This window comes from Typha latifolia, chromosome 14 (genome assembly GCF_019914945.1).
Source record: "Typha latifolia isolate L0001 chromosome 14, TyphaL0001v2, whole genome shotgun sequence".
Lineage (NCBI taxonomy): Eukaryota > Viridiplantae > Streptophyta > Magnoliopsida > Poales > Typhaceae > Typha > Typha latifolia.
Genome location: NC_133099.1, coordinates 2,704,538 through 2,720,686, shown reverse-complemented (window position 1 = coordinate 2,720,686; position 16,149 = coordinate 2,704,538). Strand labels below are relative to the sequence as shown.

The window sequence follows — 16,149 nt, the reverse complement described above, 5'->3', positions numbered from 1 at the left end:
CAACTCTACAAATATTAAATTTTCTCATCCTCTAGAGAAATTATTGACGATGTTTTCAACTTGGATATGCAACTGAGAATAAGGAGGAAGAAGAAAAAGAAAACTATTTTACCCTTTCATTATAAGTAAATAGCTAAACAGGACACTCGTGAGCGTTTGGTGGAGATATTAAATCAAAAGTGAGCAGAAATCTTCAAGTAGAAGATTCAATTTATACAACATCTTCTAGCCTCTCTATGCAGAAACTTCATTGCAAAACATCTAAAACCGAGTCGAAACTGATGATCCTTCCTTCGAAAATGACCAAAAGAAGTGCAATTATTTGCGTGAGAACAAAATTTAATTAGTAAATATATACTAACAAATTTCTCTCTCTCTCTCTCTCTCTCTATATATATATATATGGAAGGTGATGCAACAGTATAGCTACACAAGGTTGATAGTCTTCTTTATGAGTTTTTTTTATCAAATTAGCCCTCTTTTTTATTTATTTTTATTAAAATAGACTATTTCTCAAACTTATTACAATCCAAATAAAAATGTAAAATTAATTAGCATTTTTAAAAATGCTAATCAGTTTAATATTTTTATTCTTAGGTAATTTTTTTTCTTTTAACTGCTGAAGGATAAAGTTAAAAGAATTTATATATATAAAATACTAAACTAATTGGCATTTTATGACAAGACAAAAATACTGAACTAATTAGTGTTTTTGCTTAGAGATAAAATGATGATTAGTTCAGGTAATGCGTATTTTCCGGTACAAGAGAATAATTCATTTTCTTGAAACAAATTATATATTTTTTTTTCTTTCCTCTTTCCTTATAAGAAGAGCTAGGGAAGAAGAAAATTTTCTAAATAAAATACTCACACGAAAACGGTATTGGATGAAGCCCAAAGTAACAACAGAAGTGAACAATGATGCCCAGATAGCAGCACAGGTGAACTTTTTTTATTATTCACGTAAATCCTTATACCATCAAATGAGGGCTATATCATTAGAAAATTTAAAAAAATATATATGATGTGATAAGATTCATCGAAGGTTCCTCTAAAGTGCCTTTAACTTGTCCATTTGCTAGATTTCTCATCTTTAAATTATCTCCACTTCAACACCTTTTTTTTTTTTTTTTTTCACTCCAGCTAATGTCCTCATTCAGTGTAAAAACTTCAATGTGATCAATGGTATGTTCCATTGTAGAGCTTCGTTCAAGAACCTAGAGGAAAAGGTAAATCAATAGATTGAAACTTAATTTCCATCTCTCTCTCTCTCTCAGGGAAGGCTCATAATTGCCAATAATATACAGCACCACAAAAAAATAAATTAGAGTATCAAACCAAAGATCACAAATAAAATATACGACAAAAAAAAATAGCCCTCTTAAATTTACGATATCTAAGATTTTAAGTCAGCTAGTCTATGCTTTCGGCACGATCCAATAATTAAAAATACAAGTCTACCAACATACAATAAACCTACACTAAAGTAAGAAAAAAAAAGAGATAAAAGATACCTTTTTAAAAGACATAACTGTTTATAAGAATAAATGGCAAGAGAATTTTTTTTTAAACTCAATGTAAGACCTAACTTAACACTCATGGTTTGAAATTTGAATTTTGATTTCAATTGGTTTCAGTTTAGAGTCCAAAATAAATAATATATATTAGACTAAAAGGGATTTGACATCAGCCGATAGTGCAAAATTAAGGCTTAGTTTTAATTGTCTATACATTAAGACGAACTAAAGTGATTGTATGAAGAGTAAATAACAGAACATAGCATAACATAGTAACAAATAACACAATCTCAATTCGCCCAATGTAACTAGTTCGGGAAGAGAGATTTATTCATGAATAAACTTCCCTTTATTCATGATTATCACGATAAAACTTCTGTTTATCTGAGATTATTTTGGGTCCTATTCTCGAGTACCAACTCTTGGCCCAAATTCCGGCCCGTTTAATAATATTCTGAGGCCCATCTTTATTAATAAAGAACTAATAAAGATCCCTAATTTATAAGTATCTCTCTCTCCCCCCCTCTCCGCGATCCCTAATTTATAAGTATCTCTCTCTCTCCCCCTCTCCGCGATCAAACAGGTCGTCTTCTTCTCCTCGGCCACCTCCGTCGCCATGGGAATTAGGGTTTTCTCCGCCCTCCTCGCGCTCCTCGTCCTTGCCTCGCCTGCACTTCATGGTGAGCACTCGATCCACCGATCCCTCTCTATTTCCCGTTAGATCTAAGTTTCTGCCTGTGTTCTGGTTGCTATTATCTCTAGCATGTAATGGAGCCCATGGATCTGGTGTTCGATCTTACTGTTAGTTAGTTTTGATGCTAGATCTGAGCGATCTATCTGTCTTTGCCTTGGAATTGGGTGGATTTGTTGGAATTTTTTTAAAGAAGTATGGAGTTGGAATCCCATTTGAACAGGAAAGGTGGAGATGATTGGCACGTTGGCATTTCCAGGGTATTGAGTATTTGATCGAAATTTTTGTTAATGGATGGGCTTGTGGAAAATGAGATTGTTGGGATATAATTAGATTTCTGCTGGATAGGTGCCTTGTGGACAATTCCATGTGTTCTGCGTTACTTTGTTAAAGAAGGATCAGATAATAACATTCTTGAAAGAGAAATGGACCAAATGGTGCCAAATCATTTGCAATATTTTTTATTTATTGCATTAACATAGCATGATCACAATAACGGTATTCTCTACTTTTATCATTATTTCATGTGCTCATTGTATCTTCTGAGATTCCAACATTTTAAATTTAATCTCTTGTCAAAAATATTTGGGATTGATTAGTTCTGCTTATTGGTACCACTTCATGTAGGCATTGTTAGCAGAATGTCTCTTTACTTGTTGTTGCTTCTATTTTAATCAAAGTTGGAGTTTTTGTGCAATAATTTGGGACTTTTGCCCATTGAATTATTGTATCGACCTTTACACTTAAACAAACAGCTTATAGATTGTTGTCTCTATTCCTCAGTAGCTGCTACTATTTGTCACTTGTCAGTTGATTTAGCAATCCGCTCTTGCATAGTTTTCATTCGGTTTTAGAATTTGCACTTTTTTTATGGAGTGACTTGCTGGCTTGCAAAAAAGCCCATATTCATATGGAAAAACTGGATGAGACTCATGTGATACATTCAATATAAGACAATATTTTTTCTAAAGGTGCATTGATTTTATACTAGGTTGACACAAATTATCCACAACAAGTCGATCAATGACAGGCTTTTGTTATTGACCATATCATTTGGTTTTGCCTATTCTACTTCTTCTCAATGGGTGCCTTTATCTTCAGATAGTATAATTGAATCATTGTTACAGACACAGAGATTGCCTTCTTTTACATGCTTAACATTGCAGGCATTAGATGTCAGTCAGATGAAGAAATTGCTGCAGCTGAAGTTATTGAAGGAGGCGATCTTGGCATAGTTGGTGATGAGACACAAGTCTTTGGTGATGGAACTTTTAGTCCAGCTCCTGGAATAAACACAGTATGTGTTTTTCCAAAAAATGCTGCAAAATGTAAGTATCAAAATGGTTTATTTTCATTTTCCTTATTTTTGAACTTCCAATACCATGTTCTCTTGAATGCAGTGGTACCAGCAGGGGAAGAGACTGAACTTCTTGTTGGCATGCATAATGAGGGTAACTTCCTTCTATCCTTTTGTGTTGCTATTTTGTGCTCAACACTGATCCATCAATTCATTCTTTAACTAGAATTAGCTGTACTTCTCCTTTGTAATTGTTCAGTTCATGAGCCATTAAGAATTCTTGATATCTGTGTAAATGTTTTATATAAATACCAGGATGAATTAACATGGAAATTACAGGCTCTCTAGCTCTTATACTTGATCGTTTATTTCCATGATTTACTTGTATTCTTCGAAATTGCCTATTTGATCAGTCCCTTTTTTTTGTCAATTTGTTGTGCTAACTGCTAACTGTGATTTTGCTGATCATCATGACTGTCATTCTAGCAAATTTAGATTTTTCTTAACCCTATCTTACCATTGCTCAGGGATTATCCTAGGTAAATATCAGTATGACACAGTTATTGTAGCTGCAATCAAGGTCTTGCAGTCACGTGCTCACGTGAGCTCCATCTGATGGAGCAGTCCAATTTTTTTTGTTGAATTATTATCCTGATCATCATGATATGAGTATATATTATGAATGGTCTACTGGGTATGCTTAATGTGGCATGATATTCCTTTTCTTTCTGTTGTTTGTTTGGGTCTTGTGTTTGTTGCATGTTTCACCTTTGTCTTCTTAATATTCATTTAAACTCTAGGTTGCACCCGCACCCTTAAGCCTCTGAACTCTTATTCTAAATCTATGATTTATGAAGTTTTTTGCAGTCATAATTGAAGCAATTGTTTATATGAATTGTGAAGATGCCAATTTATCAGAAAGCCCAGAAAAAGGAATAATCATGTTTATTTTTTCTTAAAATCTTGCCAACAACATGATTTTTTAAGGGTTGAATGTAATTTTGATTGCTATTTGAGTATTTTCATACTTGTCCAATCGATATTGTTGATAAATACTAGGTACAATATTGTTAAGAATTGTCTTCTAATCTTAACTCGCAAGATGCTTTTTATTTCGATTTTTTTCTGTTTCATCGTGTCTATTCTTTGTTTGAAGATTGTCTGATACGTTCTTACTCTTTGTTAATATCTGGGGAAGCTCAGGTGAATCAACTTTAAAGGTCATCGCCATACATGCTAGCCTTCATCTGCCCTTCGATCATCATATGTTTGTCCAGAATCTTACTGTTCAGGTGTGACCACAATTCTTTTCAAGTCCTTTGGTGTTTACTTATTCCTAAGTTGTGTAGAACTTAGCATAGTTGCGTAAAAATATGAAATATATTTTCCATGATTATGCAATGAATTGGTTAATTGTTAATCTTCATTTCTGTGTTTTATTCCTTTTATTTGTTTTATTGTTGATCAAAGATCCATTTGATTTTCCTATGCCATTTATACTGGTATTCTTGTCCTTGATATTCTGTTTATTCTGAAATAACTTGTTATTTTAGCAGCACATAATGGTCTAAGTCTCTTATTTATTATTAGCTAAAAGAAGTAGAGGTTGCAATAATGAAAAACTCAGTCCAGGTTGTGGGAGCAGTCATAAAGCGCAATAAAATATATGTAATGCAATTCTTCATTATTTCAATATGAGTTTCTGAAGTGCACTATAATTATATGCAGCAAGTTGGAAGATGCACAACAATATCTGTGCATGGAAGGCACATGTTGACGGATAAAAATTGTTAATTGACATATAGCAAAATCCTTTGTCACACTCAAGTGCAGTTGTATGTCAGTAGTAACATCTCCATTTTATGTTTCTATCATCAGGGATATAATTGACAGAAGCTAGATATTACAGTGTAATCTGGAGTCTGGACACCCCAAATTCTTTTTTCCTGTTCTTTTCCAATTTTTCCAATTCCAGATCTTTGTTGATTCTTCAAATTAATTATTATTCATTCATTATTCCATTTTGGTGTTAGATCCATTTTGATGATATATCCTCCCACCCCTTATGAAATAGTTTGTTTCCTTTTGTTGCAGGAGTTCCATAACGCGTCAGTTCCATATTCTGCTCAAGCAACATTTCCTTACATATTTGCTGTAAGCAAATTCTTGCAGGTAAGCACTGGTTTGTAGCAGTCTTATTTTCTTGTAATTTCTTGGATGCTTTGAAATCTGAATAGCTTTCAAACTAGCAATTTTGTCGTCATTTGCATAGCTATTGTAACATATTGTTTCCTTCGTCAGAATCTAATAATTAATCTACACTGCAGCCTGGCTCGTTCGATTTAGTAGGTTCCATTGTGTACGAGATTGATCAGCATCCATATCAGAGTGTCTTTTATAATGGTACCATTGAGGTTGTTGAGGCTGGAGGTTTTCTCAGCATCGAGTCTGTCTTCCTTATTACCCTTGGAGTTGCTCTACTTGGCTTTTTCGGGGTGTGGGCATACGGTCAAGTCCAGCAGTTCTCAAAGGTCTCTTTTTTGTCTTATGAGCTTTATCATATTTTGTCTTATGAGCTTTATCATATTCTATTTAATTTTACAAATATTGTTGTGATATTTTTTTGTCCGCACATTAGACTCTCCCTACTTTCACTGTTAGGACTTTAAATATCTTAATTTGATAGAATACAATTCTGCTGCTTGTTGTGAATTAAGTCATTTTCTCTACATGCTGAATTAGTAGGGTTGTTAGATGTAAGTTTCCCCTCTCCTAACCCTGGTTAACTTTATCCTTCTAACCATTGCATATCTGAAACTACATGTACTTGACATCATGTTCATATTGAGGGCGAAGTACAGATAATTGACCATATTCTCAAAACTATATTATTGGACACTGTTTTTTCTCCGTTGAAGTTTGTATCCTAAAGTTGAGCTGTTTGATGACCTATTAGCCAATCAGTGTAGTAGGTTCCTTCTCGCGGCAGACATCATGTTGTTTTTGCTTCTTGACACCATAGTGCAATAAATGGAATCTGATAGAACCATGTTGAAGTTCTAGAATCAGGATTTTGCTGTCAAAGAATCATAAATCAAGTTAGTTGTTTCAATTTCGCTTGGTTTAGTTGACTTGTGTTGTCTATTTGAGTCGTGCTAGAAATAAATTACTAAGTACAAAACAATCTTATTATTTCTTGAATGCTTTACCCAGAAAACAAAGAGGGCACCGAAGGTGGAAGTAGGTACTGGAACAACCGATGCCAATATGGATGAGTGGTTGCAGGTATGCAATTTTAGATGGTTAAACCTTTTTCGTGCGCTTGTCTTGCTTAGGTTTTCGTTCTTCTGACATACAAATTATTTTTGCTCCTGTCGTTCAGGGAACTGCATATGCTCAGTCACTATCAAGCAAGTCAAAGAAGAAGAAATAGACTCCACAATGGTGTGAATCATTTTCAGATTTCTAGAGCAGGAGAGCAGGAAGAGATAGATTCTGACGAGATGGAAAAGAAACAGTGTATTAGTTGCTTTCAAGTAGCTTTTAACTTTAAGCTCCAGCTTCTGGTGTCATTATAATCCGACTTTCTGTTGTAAACTACAAGAAAATTTTTGGAAATTAGGTTTGGTTTAGGAGAAACATTATTTATTATATCAGTTTTTCTTTTTAATTAGAACGAAAAATAAATTTACTACTGTCTAGATTGCTGGCACCATCTGATTGCAATGTAGTTTAGCATTGCTTGATCAAGCACAGTAAATCTATGCTGGTATAAAAATGAGAATTGCCAGCACCAATTGATCTACTCGAATGAGTGCAGGTCAGCAGACGAAAGGTTATATGAACAGTAAAACAAGCTAGAAAGTAGAAACCCACAATAAAATAGGGTTTCATTTTTCGAATGTATACTCTTTAAATATTTCTTATGCTTGATATATATATATATATATATATATATATATATATATATATATATATATATCAGTGTGTGTGTGTGTGTGTGTGTGTGTGTTTTAAGTCTGAATTACTTAAAATACATTTTATCCATTAGTCATGATCAAAGTGAAATTGTTAAAAAATTTCTTCCAAATTAACAAAAATTCTACATGCTAAACCGTTTTAATGGGAAAAAAAACACATACAAATAGAGTGATTTTATACACAAGTATGAATTTATCTTTTTTATATTAAAAAAATTGTTTAAATTTTAACAGTTAATTAACTTCGTGATGAGGTATTCATAAACCGTATACATCTAAAACTGCCTGTTTTAATAAATATACATATAAATTTCAACTCTAAGGTATATAAGTAAATAAGAGATATTTTAAGGGTTAAATGTAAACCCACCCTAAAATTTTGGGTTTATCTGAATACTCTCCGTCCTTTTCCCTACCCTAATTGGCTAATTCTGACATATTTTTACACCTCTTAAATTTGAAAGGATAAGGATATGTGGGCCGTGTCAGTTACTCAGTTCCTCATGGCTCACGTGCCATCCGCTTTCATTTCCCGGTATATTGTCGCCAGAACACGGCATATACCCCTTAACCCCCTCTCCTAACCCTGGTTAGTTTTACCCTTTCCAACCTCCAGATTTCGCCACATGTACATTCCTACGAACCCTGATCTCCATCTACATCTATATAATTAACTCCCCCACCTGCCTCTGAAATCTCAAAAGCGATCGAAAACCCAAACCCTAACGCTTCTACTCGCTCGATACCGTCTCCTCAATGGCCTCGAACCCCAGGGTCTTCTTCGACATGGCGATCGGCGGCGCACCAGCCGGCCGGATCGTTATGGAGCTCTACGCCAACGAGGTCCCCCGCACCGCCGAGAACTTCCGCGCTCTCTGCACAGGCGAGAAGGGCGTGGGGCGCTCTGGGAAGCCCCTCCACTACAAGGGCTCCTCCTTCCACCGCGTGATCCCGGACTTCATGTGCCAGGGCGGCGACTTCACCCGCGGCAACGGTACCGGCGGCGAGTCGATCTACGGCGAGAAGTTCGCCGACGAGAAGTTCGTGCGGAAGCACACCGGCCCGGGCATCCTCTCCATGGCGAACGCCGGCCCCAACACGAACGGCTCGCAGTTCTTCATCTGCACCGTCGCGACCCCGTGGCTCGACGGGAAGCACGTCGTGTTCGGCCAGGTCGTCGAGGGGTTGGATGTGGTGAAGGCGATCGAGAAGGTCGGATCGAGGTCGGGGACGACATCGAAGGCCGTCACCATCGCCGATTGCGGCCAGATCGCGTAGATCTGAATGAACTCCATACGAGTTTGAGATCTAAAAGCTTCTGCTAGAATGGTAGTTAAAATAAAAAAGAGTTTGTTTGTTGTGTCTTCGAGTCCGTTGTGGTTCGTCTTCTTCCTCTTTGTTGTTTGGGGGTTTCCGAGGACTGTGGGTTTTAAAATAGAATAAATCTACTGCCGTCTTTAGTTTTACATAGACGGATTTATTTTCTACCCTCTCTTAATTTTGGAGTTTTGGAATAATTTAATAGCGGTAGTAGGTTTGATTATTACCTGGACATCTTTGGAGAACGTGCGAGGAAATGGATCTTATCCATATATTTTGTCCTTGCCCGCAGAGGGACAAGTAGCCGCGGCTCGGACGATGGATTAGGTGCGATTCTCGATGCATCTGACGAGACTTTAATGGAAGTGTCGTTTTTAAGTAGGAAGGATAGCACTTTTGACCCCTGAACCCCTCCGTGGCCTAGTAAAACGATAGCCCTGCTTCGATGATTTTCTTATTATCTTATTTGTTGATCATCAGTTTATATAGTTTTAGGTAAAATTAACTTTCTCCTCATCCGATCTTTTTAAAAAAATGAATCAAGTTTGGATCATCTGAGTTCTTGTGTATTAATTCATTGTTTTCGTCTATCAATTAGGAAGATTGTAGTAACTTAGGTGAGCAATGATATTACACTCCTTGTATTGGAAAGAATTTTAAGGTGGTTTAGGAAATGGTACTAATCTCTAAATAAACGTAACAGAAAACTTGTTTTAAACCGGTGGTTAGCCTAATTATCTAATTTATATATATTAAGGTAGAAAATAACGGAATTGTTTGAAAGAAAAAAAGGAGAAGAAAAGAGAATAAGGAAGAAGGGGAGAGGGAGAAGCATCTCGTTCTCTCCTCTCCCTTAAACCACAGGGAGGGGAGGGAGGAGAGAACGCGCCGCCAATGGCGTGGGGAAACTCTCTATAGAGAGAGGGGGTGCTGCGGCCAAATGGTAAATGCAAATTTCTTTCATTTTCTATAAAGATTTCAAATAACACTATATATCGCAAATTTCCTAAATTTTGTGAAGTTATCATTTAACACCCTGTATATAAGTGAATTTTTTGTTCAATAATATTACATATATAGCGGGCAGTAAATGCAAATTGCGTTCATTTTGGTAAAATTTTCTTTTAACACCCTATGTATGTCAAATTTTCTGTTGAAATAATATTGCATAATTATAGGGTTTCAAATGCAAGTTTGTATATTTTTTTGGTGAAGATTTCATTTAACACCCGCTAATTTTCGGTTATTTTTTGCATAAATGCGGATACCTAAATGAAAATTCTGTTCAAAAAAAATATTTTCACACGCATCAGAGAGAATGCCGATATTGCATAAAATCAGGGCTCTAACTATAATTTGTTTTTAATTTTTGGTGAAATTTTCAATGAACACCCTATCTTAGTTTTTGCGGTTCTATAATATCGCGTGAATAAGTGGCGCTAAAAGCAAATTTCCTTAATTTCTATTAAAATTTTTATTTAACACCCTATATATGTTAAATTTCTTGTCAAATAGTATTTGCATAATACAGAATATTAACTGCAAATTTACTTAATTCTGGTGAAGTTTTCATTTAATAAGTGAATGTGTGGTTCAGTAATATTGCATAAAACGGGTGCTAAATGCAAATTTACTACTTTTCTTTTGGGTAAAGTTTACTACCTTATAAATGTGAATGTTATGATCAAATAATATTGCATAAATACATTATTTAATTTTGCTGAAGTTTATAATTAATACCTTACCCTATGTATTAGTGAATTTTCGGTGAGAATAATATTGCATAAATACAGGATTTTATGTGCAAAGTTCTCTAAATTTTTTTTTTGTGAATGACACCCTATAAATGTGAATTTTCTAGTCGACATTATATGTGCAAATGTCTAATTTTTGGTGTAGTTTTCATTACAGGGTGTTAACTGCAGATTTATTTAATTTTGCTAAAGTTTATATTTAACACCCTATATATTTGTGAATTTTCAGTGAATAATATTGCATAAACACAGGGTGCTGTGTACAAATTTCTCGACAGTTTTTATTTAACACCCTATAAAAGTGAATTTTATGGTCAACGCAAATACAGGGTTTTAACTGCAAATTTATCTAATTTTTGCCGAAGTTTACATTTAACACCCTATGCTTTAGTGAATTTCCAGTGTGTTTGTGTGAATAATATTGCATAAATACAGGACCAAAGTGAAAATCTCTATAATTTTTTGTGAGTTTTCATTTGACACCCTATAAATGTGAATTTTCTGGTCAACATTATACTGCATAAATACAGGGTATTAACTGCAAATTCATTTAAATTTGTTGAAGTTTATATTTAACACCCTATATATTATTAAATTTCCAGTGTGAATAATATTTGCATCGAATGTGCAATTTTTTCTAATTTTTCGTGAAAGTTTTCATTTGAGGCCCTCTAAATGTTAATTTTCTGGTCAACACTATATTTGCATAAATACAGATATTAACTGCAAATTTATTTAGATCCGCCGAAGTTTATATTTAACACCCTAATTATTAGTGCATTTTCAGTGTGCATAAATACAGGACGCTAGGTACAAATTTCTCTAATTTTTTTATGAAGTTTACATTTGACACCATATATTTAAGTGAATTTCTTATTTAAACACAGAGCGCTAGGTGCAAATTTCTCTTAGTTGGTGAAGTTTTTATTTAACACCCAACTTATAAGTGAATTTTTGGACAACAATATATTTAATTAGTACAAGGCCTCCCGCAGCTCTTCCTCCCACTCCCGGAGCATGGCACTGAACTGGTCCACGGTACGTTACGTATTTATTTCATCATACACCCTATCCTTTTCGCTATTTTTAATTTGACCCTTGTCCTTTTATTAAATTGTAGAAAGCACCATATTTGGGGTTTTGAAAATCTAATGCATTGGCCCCGTATTCATGGGGAAAAATCTACCGAGATTAGCTGGGAATTAATTCTCCTGAAAAGCTCTTTTCGTAAACAGAAAATTAAGGACCAAAGAGCCTGCAAACTTGCCAATTCTTTGGGAGAATGAGACTCATTCTAACTGGGCATTATTTACTTTAGGAATAAAGTCAATAATTATAGAATAGATATTCATCTTCATGATGATTCATAGGATCATCTGGTTAGCTTCTTATGCCAGGGACTACTTGGGTTTCCAGTTAGGACAAGTGGAACCTTTCAACTTTATTTAATTTTTATCCCTGTAAACAAAAGATGAGAAAAAGACATTATTCCAACTTTGCAAGAAACATTGAGTGGAATTGTATTCCAACATGGCAGATCATGAGAATTTACATGGATTACATATCCAACGATGTATATATTGTTTGCTAATAACATCAATACTAGTTGATGATCCTAAGATAGAGTTGGACATTAGTAATAGAAGAAGCATGATGAAGGAATTTAAAGTATAGTAAAAAAACCAAGTCTGATCTCTTAGGAATATATATGTATTTGCATATATGCTCCTTGATAGTTAAGCCCTTCCAAGACTCTTTAACAATTGTAATACAAAACTTGCATATATTCCCATCTAAAGCTTGAAAACTTGACACATAGTTACCATTTTAGACAACATTGTCTACACAGATGACATTGTGCAACTTCATTTTTTTTATTATCTATATTAAAATAAGAAGTTTCAAGGTATTAAATATGAAATCCTTCTTGTTCCATCTAGAAAAGGCTGGTGGATGATCCATAGGTGCAACTTATATCATTCTAAAGAAGAAAAATCAAAGACTCACTTTCACAAGAAGACTTCTTTTCTATACTACTGTAAGCTGCACACGTCTATGAATCAAATGGTACTTGTATACTACCACTGAGCATCGACTTTTCTACACCATATTCTGGAAAATACCTACAGAAGATAGAATACCATCCTTATCGATATCAGAATATAAAAGATAGAAAGTTTGCTCTCTTACAACTTAAGCAATAGGTCATGAGATCAACTTACATCAAGTATATTTGTCATTAAAAATATAAATATTCACCCTTTTAATTCAATATCCATATCTCGAGTCTATTAGAATGTGGTGAGGTTAGTTGTAGGGGAGAGTGTTAGAATATAAAAGATAAAAACACTATTCTTTAGCAACAGGTTATCTTACGATCCATAACTTTAATTTTCATAATCTTTTTGTTATATTGCTATATAAGCAATAAATGCTTAAGAATCTCAAATGTTGCCAAAGTTCAAAATATGTGTACATGTTGTGCTTTCTTCCATTTTATATGGAGAATTGGTTGTTCCATTTACAAGGGAAAAGAAAATTGTTTAAAGTTCTTTTAGATAAGTCACTGAATGTGGTAACTGGAACTCCTCTTGATTGAACTAATTAAAAATCTCAAAGGTCTACTCATTGCATCAAGCCTAGTCGATTGTTCTTACATTATCTGACAAGTGAAGCAATCCACTCATTTTACTCCTCACGAATTTTAAGTTAATCTAAGATAAGCTAAAGAAGCACATCAAGAATATATCTTGTTAAGATTGGTCTTCTACTTCATAAATACGAAAATTATAACTTTTGTAAAGCAGAAAAAGTTCGTCACTAAAACTAGGACTTTTTTGTGACGTAAGTCCCACATTGATGAAATTATTTGAGAAAATTATGTATATTATATTTATTAGTTAAATGATTGGCATGTAATTTAATATTAGATACTTGCAAAATATGAAGTAATATTTTCTTTAATTATAAACTCGTAGACTAATTAGTAATTATAGTTAGATAACGAGCTAGATAACTGAACCAATCCTCTTAAAAACAAAAGATAACAAATGAATCGAAAGTATACACTTACAATATTCATTCTACTATCAGATATTTATGAGCAAATTTTAACTTATAATTTCTATGGTGTGCCATTAGTACTCTGATAATCTAAAAATACAGCAAAATATAAAGACAGGAGTTCTCTTTTAAACTTATAATTCAAATATGATCACAGGAAGGTTTCTGAATGTCTTGTTGAAGATAAGCATAGCTCACAAAACCAAGAAATAATTCCTTCAACTTCTATCCGCTTGGAAGGAGGAGATCATAAACTTCCATTTGTTGAATCTTGCTGATTGGGAGCTATGCCAATAAGCAATTTCTAGATGTCTCGAGATTGGATAGCAGGATCTTGGCAAAAGAGATAACTGCAGAGATTAATATTAACAGCAATATATAGGAGAGTATTTGACCGGACTTTGATTAATGTAGCCCTCGCAAACTTATTTATCCAGATGGTCCATCTCACATAGTTGTTGGGTCGATTTTAAATACGCCAGCTAACCACCATGGTAGAAAATTTGGTATATTTATTAGTGTTTTACTAAGATGTAAAGGGTTAATCAATCTGAGTAATACTTTATATGAGAATTACTTTATATTATAGTATTATGCGATAAGAAGAAGAGAAGATTTAGTTTCTACTTATATTTTCTATTTAGTTTTGAAGGGGCCATGACTTTTGGCAACTAAAATTTTATTTGGTTTGAGACCAAGCTCCGGATTTAATTAGTTAGTCTTATATTTTAGTCTTAAATTTTTTAAAAATAAATTCGATTAGATATAAAAAAAATATATCTTTAATTCCTGTACTAGTTTAAGAGTCTCGTAGACTCAAAACAAACAAGATAATGATCCCTTTGGAGGCTTATTAACAACTAGAAAAAAATAGAGGTAGATTTGTACATCTCTAAAATGTAACAACTCCTAAAAAAAAGATTAAAAAAAGAAGAAGAAAAACTAGTGAGAGATTACATCTTCTTTTTTCTCTACTTTTAAACTCCATCTCTCCCGTCAGCCGGGCTCAAGCTCAAAAGGAGAGCTAACCCAATCTCCTACTCCCCTAACTATTGGAACAGTTGCTAACTCATCCATCTTTTGAACTTAAAGTTGCATTTATTAATTCTCGCTACTCCATCATTCCAACTCCATTACAAAGATATAAGTTTGCACCAAACCCTTCCCTACTATATATATATACATACTTCAATCCTCTCCATATCACCCATATCCAAACTACTCATATCTCAAACTCCATTACAACTAAAGCAAATGGAGCTCCTTCTCTTCCTCTCCTCCCTCCTCCTCCTCGTCTCTCCACTCTCATCAACACCCACCACCACCATCACCCCTTCAGACACCATCCAAAGAACCCAAACCCAACAACTCCTCGCCACCATCCCCTCCACCTCACCCCAACCCAATCAACCTTTCCTCACCTCCCCTTCCGCTACCTACACCGCCTACCTCTGCCGCACCACCGCCGCCGCCTCATCAATGACCGGAGATCTCACCAACAGCTTCTGCTACATCCAAGTCCAGGAAACGAGCACCGGGAAGAGCGTCTGGAACTCCGAGTGCACCCCGGTGAGCGCCGCCAACGCCTGCGCACTCGCATTCGCCGACGTCGGCCTCGAGCTCTACGACGGCAGCCACGCCGTGTGGGACACCGGAATCGACGGCGTAAACAGCAACAGCGAGAGTAGCAATTATAGTAACAACAACAACTACTACTACTACCTCTCGGCGTTAACCCTCGACGACGAGGGAGACATGCAACTGGCCGACAGCAACGGCGAGCCGGTCTGGAAGTCGAGCAGCGAGACACAGGGGAACCAAGGCTGCGGCCTGCCCGGGTCACAGTACGGGCAAAACGGGCAGCAATCGAGTGGTATGTCGCTTTCCCCGCCGGTGGACATCTCCTCCTCCTCACTGCTACCACCACCTAGTGCTAGTGATGAAATCATTCAGCCGCCATCGCCGGCGACCAGCGAGCTTCCCGGATCGCCGGCGTCTATTTTCTCCTCTCCGGCTTCACCGGAATTGCCTATCGCTTCGCCGCCGGCGAGTAGCGATCTTCCCGGATCACCAGAATTGCCTCTCGCTTCGCCGCCGGCGAGTAGCGATCTTCCCGGATCACCGGAATTGCCTCTCGCTTCGCCGCCGGCGTTTGCGACGCCGATTGCTGGAGGAAGAAGCGGTGGCGTTAATGGTAACCTTCCATTTGGGCAGCAGCAGTTGCAGGGAGGGAATGGTTTGAACCAGGCGTTGGTGGATCATAACGCATACGACAGTGGGAGTTCAAAGGAGGGGGTGGCGGCGGCTGCGATGGGGTTGGTGTTGGTGACCGTTGGTCTCTTCGTGCATGGCTTTGGTTGGTGAAGGCGCGCACGGGGGAAGTTTGCATTGGTCGTGTGTTGATTTGTTTCACTTCTCATTTTGTTATCGTTGTCGTTGTTGTTGTTAATGTGGTGTTAATTTGATGTGTTGTTTTCAACTTGCCATTTGATTTGCTACTAAGTGGCGAATTGTACTATTTGTGATT

General features: G+C 35.9%; 2 protein-coding genes across 2 annotated transcripts; both read left to right on the top strand.

Annotated features, from left to right (window-relative positions):
* Positions 1–2,022: 2,022 nt before the first annotated feature.
* Positions 2,023–7,206, top strand: LOC140800737 (translocon-associated protein subunit alpha-like). The gene is made up of 8 exons (XM_073155550.1): positions 2,023–2,197; positions 3,375–3,536; positions 3,609–3,659; positions 4,709–4,797; positions 5,600–5,677; positions 5,833–6,036; positions 6,719–6,790; positions 6,888–7,206. The coding sequence occupies exons 1-8, from the start codon at positions 2,134–2,136 to the stop codon at positions 6,936–6,938; spliced, it is 771 nt and encodes a 256-aa protein (XP_073011651.1). The 5' UTR covers positions 2,023–2,133; the 3' UTR covers positions 6,939–7,206.
* A 573-nt stretch (positions 7,207–7,779) lies between these two features.
* LOC140800818 (peptidyl-prolyl cis-trans isomerase-like) lies at positions 7,780–8,970 on the top strand. The gene has a single exon (XM_073155698.1). It carries the CDS (start codon positions 8,242–8,244, stop codon positions 8,761–8,763), a length of 522 nt encoding a protein of 173 aa, XP_073011799.1. The 5' UTR covers positions 7,780–8,241; the 3' UTR covers positions 8,764–8,970.
* Positions 8,971–16,149: the final 7,179 nt, after the last annotated feature.